The 13350-nt window shown below is 53.8% G+C and overlaps 1 protein-coding gene across 4 annotated transcripts; it reads left to right on the plus strand.

Annotated features, from left to right (window-relative positions):
* Positions 1–377: 377 nt before the first annotated feature.
* Positions 378–8368, plus strand: LOC129466529 (carcinoembryonic antigen-related cell adhesion molecule 4). 4 transcript variants are annotated; one of them, XM_055250215.1, is made up of 7 exons: positions 378–553; positions 1461–1820; positions 5612–5729; positions 6747–6799; positions 7132–7163; positions 7664–7705; positions 7982–8368. In XM_055250215.1, the coding sequence occupies exons 1-7, from the start codon at positions 490–492 to the stop codon at positions 8045–8047; spliced, it is 735 nt and encodes a 244-aa protein (XP_055106190.1). In that variant the 5' UTR covers positions 378–489; the 3' UTR covers positions 8048–8368. The 4 variants fall into 4 exon arrangements, with proteins under 4 accessions (XP_055106190.1, XP_055106191.1, XP_055106192.1 ...); XM_055250216.1 differs by lacking the exon at positions 5612–5729; XM_055250217.1 differs by lacking the exon at positions 1461–1820.
* Positions 8369–13350: the final 4982 nt, after the last annotated feature.

The raw sequence follows: 13350 nt of genomic DNA on the forward strand, positions 1-13350 counted from the left end.
TCACCTTCCTGCTGCGTATCATCCCACTCTCCCTGAGTACTGGGGAGCATGAGGAGACCTGGGGGCCCAGCTGGGTTTCTGTGTCACAAAGGGAAACAGTTCCCCCAGTTTGGGAGACCCCAGAGTACCTTTGTGTGTGGTGACATTCCCAAAGGGTCAGTGCAGGGGTGACAAGTCACCCTGTCTGGGGACAGGGGACTCCACCAACCCTGCTTCTCAAAGGGTGGTTAGGAAACTGTAATGTACACAGAAGAGAAAGGGGAAGGAGGGACAAAAAAGGCAGAAATGAGAGGGGAGGGGGCAGAGGTGTGACCTGGGAAGAGCCCCACCTCTGCCCCTGGCCCTGGGAAGTGCTTCTGCCTGGGAGGAGGCTCAGCACAGAAGGAGGAAGGTCAGCAGACTCGACAGCAGACAGTCACAGCAGCTCTGATGAGAGCGTTCCTGTAGCCCGAGCTCCTCTCCACAGAGGACAAGCAGGCAGCAGAGACCATGGGCCCCCCCTCAGCCGCTCCCCATGGAGGGCACAGGTCCTGGCAGGGGCTCCTGATCACAGGTGAGGGGAGGACTCTCTGAGAGTGGTGGGAGGAGGGAGCACAGAGACTGACTGGGGTCTCTTGGGTAGGAGGGGACAGAGGGCTTCTGGCTGGGGTCTCCTGGGGCTCTGAGAGGGGACTGAGGGCTTCTGTTGGAGGCTGGATAAGGGAGAGAACATTAGAGAGGGGCAAGGGTCACAACAAGAAAATCTCAGTGAACTGGAATTAGTAAAAGGCAGGAAAATCTCAAGTGTTCTCTTTTCCTGGTTAATCATCACTGGCCACTACATTTTGAAAAAATGATAATAACTATACCAGATGACACTTCAAATAAAAACATCACCAGGGCATAAAACACTGCTCTTAGCCAACAACCTCAGACACTGGGAAATAAACCTCAGGACTTGGAGGCCCTGAGAACGCTCATGAACTCATCCACAGGAGTCTGCAGCCTGTGCCAGGCACTGGGGTGCAACCAACATCACACAAGTCCCGCCCTCACAGAGCTCACGCTCTCCTGGGGAGGAAGACAGACACCCAAAGAGATCTAGAATGTGAGGTCAGGTGCTGACAAGAGCCTTGGAGGGAACAGAGCAGGGAACGGTCAGAAAGGGAAGACCCAGGGTCTCTAGAGGAGGTGTCAGGGGAGAGTTCTCCCCAAAACACCCTGATGTGAGCAGGATCTGAGGGCAGTGTGGAGGGAGCTGTGCAGACCCCTGGGGAAGAGGATTCCACACAGGGAAATGCCAAGGTCCGAGGTGTTGAAGGAATGGGGGTCATGCTGCTGACCCAGTGGGACACACACACACACACACACACACACACTCCAAGGCTGAGAAATGAGGAGACCCTGAGGACCCCAGGGCCTTATCTTTCCATCGCACTCCATAGGTCCCAGTATTGACTGATGCTCTCTTCACCTCCTAGCCTCACTTTTAACCTTCTGGGACCCGCCCACCACTGTCCAGTTCACTATAGAAGCCATGCCGTCCAGTGCTGCAGAGGGACAGGATGTTCTTCTACTGGCCTGCAATATTTCAGAGACTATTCAAGCCTATTATTGGCACAAGGGGAAAACGGCAGAAGGGAGCCCTCTCATTGCTGGTTATATAACAGACATTCAAGCAAATATCCCAGGGGTGGCACACACTGGTCGAGAGAGAGTATACTCCAATGGATCCCTGCTGTTCCAAAACATCACCCTGGAGGACGCAGGACCCTACACCCTACGAACCATAGATTCCAATTACAACTCTGACCAAGCAACTGGCCAGCTCCACGTACACCGTGAGTGATTCCCCCATACCTCTGGGTGATGGGGGCCAGTTCTGCTTCACACACGAGATTGTCAGGCCTGGGCTGTGCCTGCATCCCTCTCTGCATTTTGTCCCATGTTGAGATTTGGGCATTTAGTGCAGGACACACACATGGTAGGTAAACTTCAACAGATCAGAATTCCTTTCCTGCATCCAGGCCCTGCAGACACTTGCTGATGGGACGGGGGCCTCAGCAGGGGGTGGTCAGTCTCAGCCAAGCACCCCGTGCCCTCCCCATGAACCTGACCCTGAGAAAGACCCTGGAGAACTGGGTCAGGGCCTGGCCTGAGGGGGTCCTGGGATCCTCACAGAAGCCCAGCCTCAGGGCTCCTGACTCCATGTGACCCCGGGAAGCCTGTGCCAGGGCTGGGGTGTGGTCTCCTGGGCAGGGCTTACTGGGAGCAAGGATTTACCAGCTGTCTGCGGGCGGTGGTTCCTGGAGCTTCTCACCAGTGAGGGCTCAGCTCCCAGAGGCTCATCTAGACAAGGACAGAGCCTACCACTTTACCTCGGACTCAGCCTGGAGAGGGCAGGTGGACAGGATTACTAGGGCATCGGCCCCCTGAATGGGGAGCTTAAGAGATGCCCTTGGGCAGTCAGTGGCCCATGGGTAGGAAGAGAGGTGAGCAAATGTTCCCGGCAGCTTCTTGTCCACCGGGGATCATGTCCAGGGGTGCTCTCCCATGGAGGCAAATAATAACAGATGCTGTCGATGTGAACACCTCCTCTGTGCCAAGCTTCATGTCAGATCCTGTGAATAATTTAAAGTTCATTCACAGACAAAGTGGCAAGCCGCAGACCATTTTCCATTTACATATTGTATGAAGGGGAAACTGAGGCACAGAGAGATACAGACACCAACCAGCCAGGGTGGGCAGATCGCAGCTGGCAGAGTCACATGAGGACTGTCTGCAGCTACTGCCACGTCCTCTCCTTCATCCCCGGTGCCTTACTAGGTGTCTGTGGACCTCAGAGGAGCCACTGGTTCAGATGTTTTCTTCTTAGGTGTCTACAGCTCAGAGAGGGAGATTCTGGTCTGGAGTGTTATGAGTAAATACAGAATTAATCAGTTTTTTCTTAACTAAATCACCTGCCTCAACAATCAGTCAGTGCTGGGGAAGTTCAGGCCTCCTCACTCAGGTCCACACTGCCCATCTCTGGACATGAAATCGTGTGTTTCCTGATGTGTGGGTATCATTCCAATGGGAGGATAAAGGGGAGGACTTTGCTTTCTCTCCCCATTCACACCCTGCACCAGCCAGGGCCCAGTGTGAGACACATACTCCGTAGTTCTCTCATGGAGGAGGGAGGGAATGAATGCAGGAATGATCTACAACCTCTTCAGAGACAGAGACCTGGATACAAGATCCTAGGAGGTTCTGGGCCCAACGTGAGACACACACTCTGTAGTTCTCTGATGAAGGAGGGAGGGATTGAATGAAGGAATGATTTATAACCTCTTCAGAGATGGAGACCTGGATATAAGATCCTAGGAGGTTCTGGCCACACCTGTTTTCTGTTCCTCTAGGGCCTAAGACCCATGTCTCATTCCTCTGGCCTGTTTCCGCTAAATCTGCCCCTGGGAGCTGAGTCTCATCTGACCCTGGGGCTGCAGGGCTGTGGGAAGGTTTTCAGGGGAGGGGTCAGGCTTGCGGGTAGCCCCACACTTTTGCCTTACACCCTGGAGCTCTACCTGGTTCTTACTGTGAATATCCCATAATAATCCCCCCATCCTTTCTGGGGAGTAGAAAAAAAAATAAACATTTAAAAATATCCCAGAGCATCTGTTCTTAGCAAGTTCAGATAGTTATTAGTTAGCAGGAATAAATCATTATTTTACCAGAGCCTCACCTGCTGGGGGTTTATGGGAGCCTAACTGACCGAGGGGAGGGGAACTATCCAACTCCAGCCCCCTCTAGCCATCATGTCCCACCTAAGGGGGAGAAAAAACTGAGAGGCACTTGTGACATTCACAGCCCAAGGCACAGACTCCGCCCAGGGCACAGACTCCTTCCAGGACCACAGAACCCCTCCCTCCCCACACTCACCACCGCATCACTGAACGCCTGCTCACCCAAGTTCCTGTTGCCCAGTATATCATGTCCTGGCTTTCAACAAAAACTACAAGACAGACTAGAGGCAAAAAAAAAAAAAAAAAAATGTGGTTTGAAAGGCAGAACAAGCATCAGAACCAGATGCGGATGTGGCAGGGATGTTGAAACTATCAGACCAGGAATTTAAAACAACTCTGGGACCAGGAGCAGTGGCTCACGCCTGTAATCCCAGCACTTTGGGAGGCCAAGGCGGGTGGATCACCTGAGGTCAGGAGTTCGATACCAGCCTGGCCAACATGGCGAAACCCTGTCTCTACTAAAAATACAAAAAATTAGGCAGGCATGGTGGTGGGCGCTTGTAATCCTAGATATTCAGAAGGCTGAGGCAGGAGAATTGCTTGAACCTGGGAGGCGGAGGTTGCAGTGAGCCGAGATTGCGCCACTGCACTCCAGCCTGGGCAACAGAGCGGGATTCTGTCTCAAAAACAAACAAACAAACAAACAAACAAACAAAAAACAATACTGGCTAATACGCTAAAGGCTGCAATGGAAAGCATAGACAATGTGCAGAACAGACGGGTGATGTGAGCAGAGATATGGGCAGGCTAAGAAAGAATAACAACAACAACAAAATATATATGTGTGCTAGAGATCAAACTCACTGTAACACCTGGATCTCAGGGTGGTTGTGAGGAGGTTTATTAGGAGATTAAAGAGATTAAAGCAGAGTTATACACAGGGTGAGAGCTCAGTCGATGCTATCAACAGTATTCTTATTTTTTTGATGTTGTTATTAGCAATAAAATCAGGAACAATGCAGTAAAAATCTGGTTTTATCATGTACGAGTTCTGTGACCTTCCTTGACTTACTGAGGCACTGTAAGTCTCAGATTCTAACTCTGCAGATGGGAGTGAAGCCCCCCTCCCTGAAGGTGATGTGAGGATGAGATGAGCTGTAGGTAGGTTGGTGCCCACTGTGCCTGGCACATGGAAGTCCCCTGAAAACAGTCAATGAACATCATCCCCGCTCATCAGCATGGAGTTGACAGTGAGGGCTAGCTCTCTATGACAATCATGGAATGGCAAAGAAGAAACAAAGGGAAGACTGGGTGCGGTGGCTCATGCCTGTAATCCCAGCACTTTGGGAGGCCAAGGCGGGCAGATCACCTGAGGTCAGGAGTTCAAGACCAGCCTGGACAGTATGGCGAAATTTCATCTCTACTAAAAATATAAAAATTAGCCTGGCATGGTGGCACAAACCTGTAATCCCAGCTACCTGGGAGGCTGAGGAAAGAGAATCGCTTGAACTTGGGAGATGGAGGTTGCAGTGAGCCGAGATTGTGCCAGTGCACTCCAGCCTGGGTGACAGAGCAAGACTCCTTCCAAAAAAGAAAAAGAAAAAAGAAACAGAGGGAAGAAGTGTGACGTGAGAGGAAGAAGGGATTTAAAGGCACGGGAGCAGAGCGAGGTGCAAGCACCTGTGGGAGAACGTAGGAGTCGGTGTATCTCAGTGTGTCAAGTCTGAGACACAGAAAATGGTGCAACCACGGAGAGCGAGGGAGTCAGCTATGAGGACAGCCCAACAGACCACGCTCAGGCTCTGGAGCGTTTCCTTCCTCCCTGACTGTGCCCCTGCCCTGCAAGGCCCCTTATGGTTTCCCTTGGAACAGACTTGGGCCTGGTCCCATTTGCCTTCCCCTTTCTACAGAAAACTACGTCCCAGGCCTTCCTGTGGGGGCTGTCGCTGGCATCGTGACTGGGGTCCTGGTTGGGGTGGCTCTGGTGGCCGCCTTGGCGTGTTTTCTGCTCCTCTCCAGGACTGGAAGGTACTACAGCTTTTCCCCAGCCTCCTCCCACCCCCTAGGCTGACCCCAGTCCAGGAGGAGGGAGACCCCGCCCTGTATGCAGGGCCAGGCTTTCCGCGTCCTCCCAACGAATCCTTCCCTCTCATTCCAGGGCTCCTCCCTTGCCAGCTGCTGAGCCTAGGCTGCCTCCTCCTTTATGAATGTGGCACAATTAAGGTTGCACCCCTGAGTGCTGTCCTAGTTCCCTAACACAGCAAAGCCACAGCTGCCTGGAGGGAGGAAGGGAGGGAGGGAGGGAGATAGGACGGGAGTGCTCAGAACCTGGTACCTTCTGCTGTTCATTGAATTTACCCACCGTAAGGAGCGATTTGCAGGCTTGAGATCCACGGTGGGGGTCCTGGGCATGGTCACGCAGTGGGGAGTGGCAAAGCCTGGACAGGCTGGGTGGGGTCAGCACCCCATCATGATTGATGTCCCTGAGGTGTGAGACGGGAAAACCTGGACCTCAGGACCTGCTGTCTTTTATGTCTCTTGCCAAGAGGTAGAGAGAGAGAGGACAAGGCCATTGCCCCATTTCAGCATCTCCAGGCCTGAAAGGAGGGTCTGGCCACGGCAGGGATACTGAGTTCTGGGAGAATATGATACATGCTCCTTGCCTCCCCGTGCCCCCAGCTACCCCAGTGTCCTGCACACACAGCCGGCCCTGCTTTCCCTCTGGGGCCTTGACCCTTCCTCTCAGGCAAACCCAGGTGGTCTGATTCCCTCCCTGGGTCCTCAGTCCCTTTCCTGGGTCCCAGGGTCAATGTTCTCCTCACCCAGCATCTGCCTAGGGGGTCCTTCCCCTCTGGCCAGGACAGATGTGACTGCTTAAGGCTTATCCTCAGCTCCCCCTCCTCGGCCGCTCCTACCACGAAACTGATGGAGACAGGAGGCCTTCACTCCAGTCCTTGAAAATGGAGTCCCTTCCTTGTCCTTTATTCTGCCCCTAAACCTGTGATTTCTCCCTGTGCCCTCGTGAATAACCCTGACCTTTCCTAGGGCCAGCACCCAGCGTGACCTCAGGGAGCAGCAGCCCCCAGCCTCCACCCCCGGTGAGTGTCCCTTCAGCCCAGGTGTGGGAGCCCCTAGGCCTGCCCTATGGTGTCCACTCCTGCCAGTCACCCCCTGGGGGCCTCTGACCCTTTCCTTGGGGCTGCAAGGAGGATATCAGGAAACATGACACAGGGGACCCCGATTGTCTTGGTCAGACTGATCTGTGGGCTCTGGGTCGTGGGTCACCTCCTCGACCTCAGCTGCTCAGGTCTCCCCTGGGAAGAGGCTCCCTCTCCCTGATTCTCTGGGAGCTGAGGACCCCCACACCCTCCTCCGTGAGGGGCCCAGGCTCTCCTCCCACCCGGCTGCTCACTCCTGTCTCTGTCTCCAGGCCATGGTCCCTCTCACAGATCCACCTTCTCGGTAAGCCTGTTCCCTCCCCAGCCCTTTTCTACTGGGGTCCCAACAGCGCAGGCTCAGGGCAGGGGGACCATCAACCCCACAGCACAGCACTGACCCACCTTTCCCCAGAACAGTCAGGTCAAAGTGAGTGCCTCCGGCCAGGATCCGGGCCTCTCTACAGGTCCAGGACCACCCACGCCATGTGCTCACCCCTCCCCGGGACGCTCTATCACCTGAGGAGAACCCTGGAGTGCAGCAGGTGCAGAGTGGACACTGGGAGCATCAGTCAGTGGCCCACATTAACAAGGGTGCGGGGTGGGCCCAGCCAGGACAGGGGTCGGGGTGCTGTGTCCACACTGGGAGGCTGAGCTCAGGGGCAGAGCTGGTCACTCCTGAGGCGAAATGACTGGAAGTGGAGGCAGGGAAGTAAGTCCTGGCCGATCAGAGACAGGAACCTTCCAGGCTGGGCTTCTATGACCCTCCCTCCCTGTCCCCTGACATCCCCTCTCTCCCCTGCCCAGGTCCCCCTACCCAGCCCCAGAACAGCCACTCCCATCTATGAGGTGAGTGTGGGCCACAGGTGTTCTGGTCCTGCAGGCTCCAGGGGACCCAGGATCTGCCCCCACCAGCACCTGGCTGAGCTCTGAGATTCAGGAAAATGTAGTGAAAATGAGAACAGGGGGTGGTGAGCAGAGGAGGGAGGTGCCTGGGAACAGGGACCCCCTGAGCACAGCCAGGTTCAGCCCCAGAGCAGCCCTGGGTGGGCCCAGAGCCTGGGAGATGCCAGACCCTGTTCTGAGAAGGCTACAGGGGTGGAGGCCTCTTCTCTGTTTTCACAGGAATTGCTACACTCTGACGCAAACAGTTACTGCCGGATCGACCACAAAGCAGATGTGGTCTCTTAGGTTGTGGCAGCTCTCCAGGAGCTGCTCCTGTGGGTTGATGGAGGTACCCAAAGCCCCCAGCCCTGGGAAGGAGAAGTACATGGAGCCTGAGCCAGAGAACCAGCTCTGAGTCCTGAGGAGACACAGGCCTGGGGACAGGGAGGGATGGGGGTCCCTGCTGAATATCTGGAGATCCCGACAGGCTGCGCTGGGCTCTGGGTGGGTCAGGACAAAGGCCTCTCATCACCACAGGAAGCGGGGGCTTGCAGGGAAAGTGAAAGGGCCTGTGGCCCACCCGGGGTCACCTGGAAAGGATCTGAATAAAGAGGACCCTTCCTCTCATTGGCTCTTTTTCTGCTCATGGGAACTTAGCAGAAACTGCCCTGAAACTCCATGTCCATTCTCTCCCAGGTCACACAGGGAAAATATCTCCACTTTGTCTCAACCCCAGTCTCTCTTCCCTGGGAGGCAGAAATAGGGGGTTGGGAGTCAGGCTGGGGTGGACCCTACACAGGAAAGGGCGGGATTCACAGGAGCCCTGCCCAGCCAGCCAAGCACTCAGCTGTCTTCCCACTACCCCAGGGACCAAGGCCATGCACAGCCCCAGCCTGGGTCCCTCTGTGAATGTATGTGGGGTCTCAGGAGCACAGAAGATGGGGCCATCTGATGTCCACACAAAGGCGAGCAATGCAGGAGCAACCATGGGTGATATAGATTGTGGCTGTGGCCCCTATGCAGCCTCCAGTGTCCTGACCCCTGCTGCCCTCTTCACCCAGGCCCTGGAGGCCCTGTCTATCACTGTCCTCCACAAATGAGCTTGCCTGTCCCCAAATCCAGGATCCTGTGTGCTTAGCCCTGGCCACCAGGTTCTCCTCTGTCCCAGTAGCTACTGCTCAGGACATCTTTATCCCTGGTGGGGCACAGAGAGGGGCTGTCAGAGCAACCAAGATTAATACAGATGCATAATTCAGTCCTTGCACTACCCAGGACTCTGGCCCCTCATTGCCCATCAGTTCCCACTCTACAGCCTGGCACAGATGTCACTGAGCAAGCCAACTCTTTACACAGGAGCATCCAGGTCAGAGGTGCAGGACTCCCCCATCTAAAGCTCATGCAGGCTCCCATGGCAATGGGACAACTTGCCTGCTCCTCTCCCTGGACCACAGCCCTATCTCACCTGCAGCTCCTCCACACACCTGGGACAGCAGTTCTCAGCCCTTCCCTGAGGGCCCCTGGAAGGGTGATGATCTCATGTAGGTTCACTTGAACCAGGTGCCGCCTTCCCACAAGTGAGCCGGTGCCTGCACTAAAACACAGAGCCACAGTTCCCAAGAGTGTTCTGCCACTGCCACAGGTTGTTCATCCTGAGATGAGAGGTAAGAAAACAACCCGTAATGGGTTGTTTTATGTCGGGATTTGCATCGGGATTTAGCTCTAAATGATCCCTGATCCCACCTGCACACAGCATCAGATGAGACAAGGTGAGCTCTCTTTAGTTTTCTGTTGATGTTGTGACAAATTACCACAAGCTTAGTGACACAGAAACCTGAACCAAGGTGCCTACATGGCTGTGTTCTTTCTGGAGGCTCCAGGGCAGAGCCTCCTTTTCCACCTCCTAGAGGCCTCCTGCAACCGTGGCTGTGTCCTCTTTCTCCATCTTCAAAGCCAGCAGCGCAGCATCTTGAAACTGTTCTGTGCCCTGCTTCCATCCCCACATCTCCACCTCCTCCCGCCTCCCTCTCTCACTTAAAAGGAAGGAGCCTTGTGGTTATTTTGGACCCACCTGGGATAAACCACAATAACCTCTCCATCTCATGATCCTTCCTTTAATCTGTAAAGTGTCCTTTACCATGTGACATGTCCACAGATCTGGGGATGAGGATGTGCATATCTTTGAGAGGCCTTTGTTCTGTCTATCACTCCTTTCAAGGCCATCTTCTCATCATCGTTCACTACAAACTACACATGGGCACCTGGATGGGGTCATCCTGACTGTGGCGTCAGTTCCTGCAGTGACGTCCCCAGCAACCTCCAGGTCCTAAGAGAGGGAGATGGAGGGCTCTCCATGCCCTTAGTACCTCTCCACCTTCTTCTTGGTGACATGCTTAGTTGCTAAGAATAAAAGAGAGCAGGGGTGACTGAAAGATCACAACTCACCGGCTCTTCAATAGTCCATGGACATCAGCACCACGGACAGTGACCCAGTGAGGCTCATTTCCAGGGGTGGCAGCAGGGAGCATGCAGATAGGAGGGAACTGCAGGAAAAGCTGCCCATTCTATTCTATATGAGAAAGACTGTAAGAAAGAGGAAGCTATTACAGAGATAATGCTATTCTTCTCCAATCCATAAATTGCGAAACCTTTGCATGTCTCGACATCATGGTTGTTAGCTCCCTGCAGCGCTGATTGCTGCACCCAGGATGTGGTCTCTGGGGGGCTGAGAGCCTGCTTTGGCCTCATGGTGAGTCTCCCTGCCCCTGACACTCAGGCCACTGTCTCTGCCTACAACATGGTGGGAACCTTCCATGATTAAGGTCTGATTCTCTGTGCCTGACCTTTGAAGCACATCCATCACTCAGCCTGGAGCATCCACTGAGCTCAGCATCCTGCTCCTCCATCCCCAGCTGAGCCCTTGAGGAGATGCTTGAGAGGATCTCCTGGGCTCCTCTGCCAGCTCCTCCAGGCTGAGCTTTGTGCTTGATGCCAGAGGCCTTTGCCATCTGCTTGTTCTTCCCATAGGCAAATAATCCTCCTCAGGGAGGAGTGGGGCCTGAAAATATATATATATATTTCGCTATGAGAATGCTTTATTAGGCAAAACTGCATACTATAAAAATGCTTTAAAATGCAACAGGAGGAGATGTGAAGACACAAAGAACAAGTGTGTAGTGACACATGGCTATCAGAACACACTGAAGAATCCACGCCGCGGCCGGCGGGTGGTGGCTCACGCCTGTAATCCCAGCACTTTGGGAGGCTGAGGCGGGCAGATCACTTGAGGACAGGAGTTTGAGACTGGCCTGACCAACATGGTGAAACCCCATCTCTACTAAAAACACAAAAAATTTAGCCGGGCCTGGTGGCACATGCCTGTAGTCCTGGCTGCTCGGGAGGCTGAGGCAGGAGAATTGCTTGAACCCGGGAGACACAGGTTGCAGTGAGCTGAGATCGCGCCACTGCACTCCAGCCTGGGAGATAGAGTGAGGCGCTATCTCAAAAAAAAAAAAAAAAAAAAAAAGGAATCCACACTGCTTCCCCGCTTCACTTTACCCAGAAAAGGAATGTTCTAGGCCACTTCCTCTTCAGCACACATCCCCAGGGAACTAAAATAGGTTCACAGTCACCCCCATCTTCCTCATTCCCATCACCTCTTACCCACAGAGGCATCTCTGGTCCTACAGACGCAGCCCTGCCTTCAAGAGGCACAGGTCCAACCCATCCAGTGTCCCTGCTGGTCACACACAGCACTCAGGGTACACTAGAGGGCTTCTGTGCCGTTGGATGGGAACAAACCCCACTTCACATTCCCACACCTGAGAAGCCACCAGCGTCCTCTCTGCCCTGTCCTCACATTCAATGTCTGTCCTGGGTCATCCCTTGTCATCTCTCCTGGAAATAGGCATGGCTCCTGACAGGTAGGATTGAGGCTTTGTCTTTTCAGGTGTCCCTCCCACTCTGAGCACATGAAACTGCTCAGCCCCATGCAACCCTCTCTCACCAGGGGCCTTGTTCTCTGGGTCCCTGAATACCTGGGTCCATGCCATGTGCATTTTAAGAAAAAATGACGGCGACTCTGGCCCTGACATCCTCACCCAACGCACGTGTCTGATGAGAATCACCAGGTGAGATACCTGTGGCTCCACACACCTGAGGCTTCACTGCGCAGGGGTGTCCTCATCCCTCTCCTCCCACCCCTAGGGACAGTGAGCACCACAGGCTGCCTTGGACCACCAGCTCCCTCTCCCAGACACAGCCTCAGATCTATACTGACCCGCTACATGGAGAGGCTCTGATGAACTGGCAGATATTAGGAAATCCCACCGAACCAGGTGCCACTTGCGGCCCCACCCCTCCTCATATCTGTGACTGGGACAGACACACGTAACACACCTCTGCTCACCGCCCAGCCCCCAAGGTCAATCACAGTCTGCTTCTTCCCTAGATCCACTGCTCCCCACGTCTTCCCTCCTCAGCTGCATCCTGGGTGGCCTCCCTGCTGTTCTTGGTCCCCAGAGGCAGGTTCCAACCTTTGTGTTGTTGGCTGCAATGCCCACCAGTTCCCTTGCCTTTCCCCTTCCCTTTTCCCCTCCCCCTTCCCCTCCCCCATCCCCTCACCTTCCCTTCCCCACCCCTGTTCCTTCGTCTTCCCTTGTCTTCCCTTCCCTTCCCTATAAAGCCAAACAGACCCACCTACCTACCTTGTGGTCAAAGTCATCAGCCTCCTGCTCTGCTCAGTCTTCTCTGACCCTGCATATGGAGCTGGTGGCCCCTCCTAGAACACCCACCACTCACTGTCAGCCCTTGCGTGGCAATCACAGGTTTTGCAGGGATCACCTGTGTTCAGGTGTGTCACCTGTGGAACCAAAACTCTTGGAAGGACTGGCAGAGGGAGCTGCTTAGGATATCTCAGGGCTCCTGGCATCTAGTCTACCACAGGGATATTACAACAGCACTTAGGGACAAGGTGGAGGATGGACGGTTAAGAGGGTAAATATGGATGATGTGTGGGCAAAGAATAGGACACAGGAACACGTGCAGTACTCAAATAATTATGCCAAGAAAGGTGAGGACATGGAGACGGATATTCTCATATACTTCTGGGACTGCAGTTTAGTCCCTACAGCAACATTGACCTTATCATGTTTAACGCGCACACGCTCTGACCACTATCCTACTTCTGAAGGCCTGCCTGTGCTGTGAGCTCTGAGAAGGCTGAACTTACCTGTTCTGTCTCTGCTAAAGCCAGAGACCAGCCAATAGCCCAGCACAGGGTACTTCATAAATACATGTTGAATGAATGAGCTCCAGGAACAGTACTCCACATGGTAGAGATATGTGTACGAGGATGCTCACTGCAGAAGGTCATGTCAATGTGACAAGTGAGGAGCAGCCTCAAATCCAGCAACAGGGGTGTGGGTAAAAGATTGTAGTGTAGCCATGCAATGGAACCAATGAAAAAACCACAATTAGAGCAAATCCACATGTATTAATAAAGGAGGTGCCCTCCATACATGCTGCACCTAACAGAATGTTGCCAAATAAGAATGAAAGTTGATGATACTTGGGCTGTAAAAACTAGAAGTCAGCAAAATAAGAACACATCA

This window comes from Symphalangus syndactylus, chromosome 17, assembly GCF_028878055.3.
Source record: "Symphalangus syndactylus isolate Jambi chromosome 17, NHGRI_mSymSyn1-v2.1_pri, whole genome shotgun sequence".
Lineage (NCBI taxonomy): Eukaryota > Metazoa > Chordata > Mammalia > Primates > Hylobatidae > Symphalangus > Symphalangus syndactylus.

Bases quoted from the DNA above. Each gene is read 5' to 3' on its own strand.
- LOC129466529 (XM_055250214.1), top strand. From the start codon at position 490: ATGGGCCCCCCCTCAGCCGCTCCCCATGGAGGGCACAGGTCCTGGCAG. The intron at 554-1,460 runs GTGAGGGGAGGA...TTCACCTCCTAG, and splicing joins GCAGGGGCTCCTGATCACAG to CCTCACTTTTAACCTTCTGG. The intron at 5,730-6,746 runs GTACTACAGCTT...GACCTTTCCTAG, and splicing joins CTCCTCTCCAGGACTGGAAG to GGCCAGCACCCAGCGTGACC.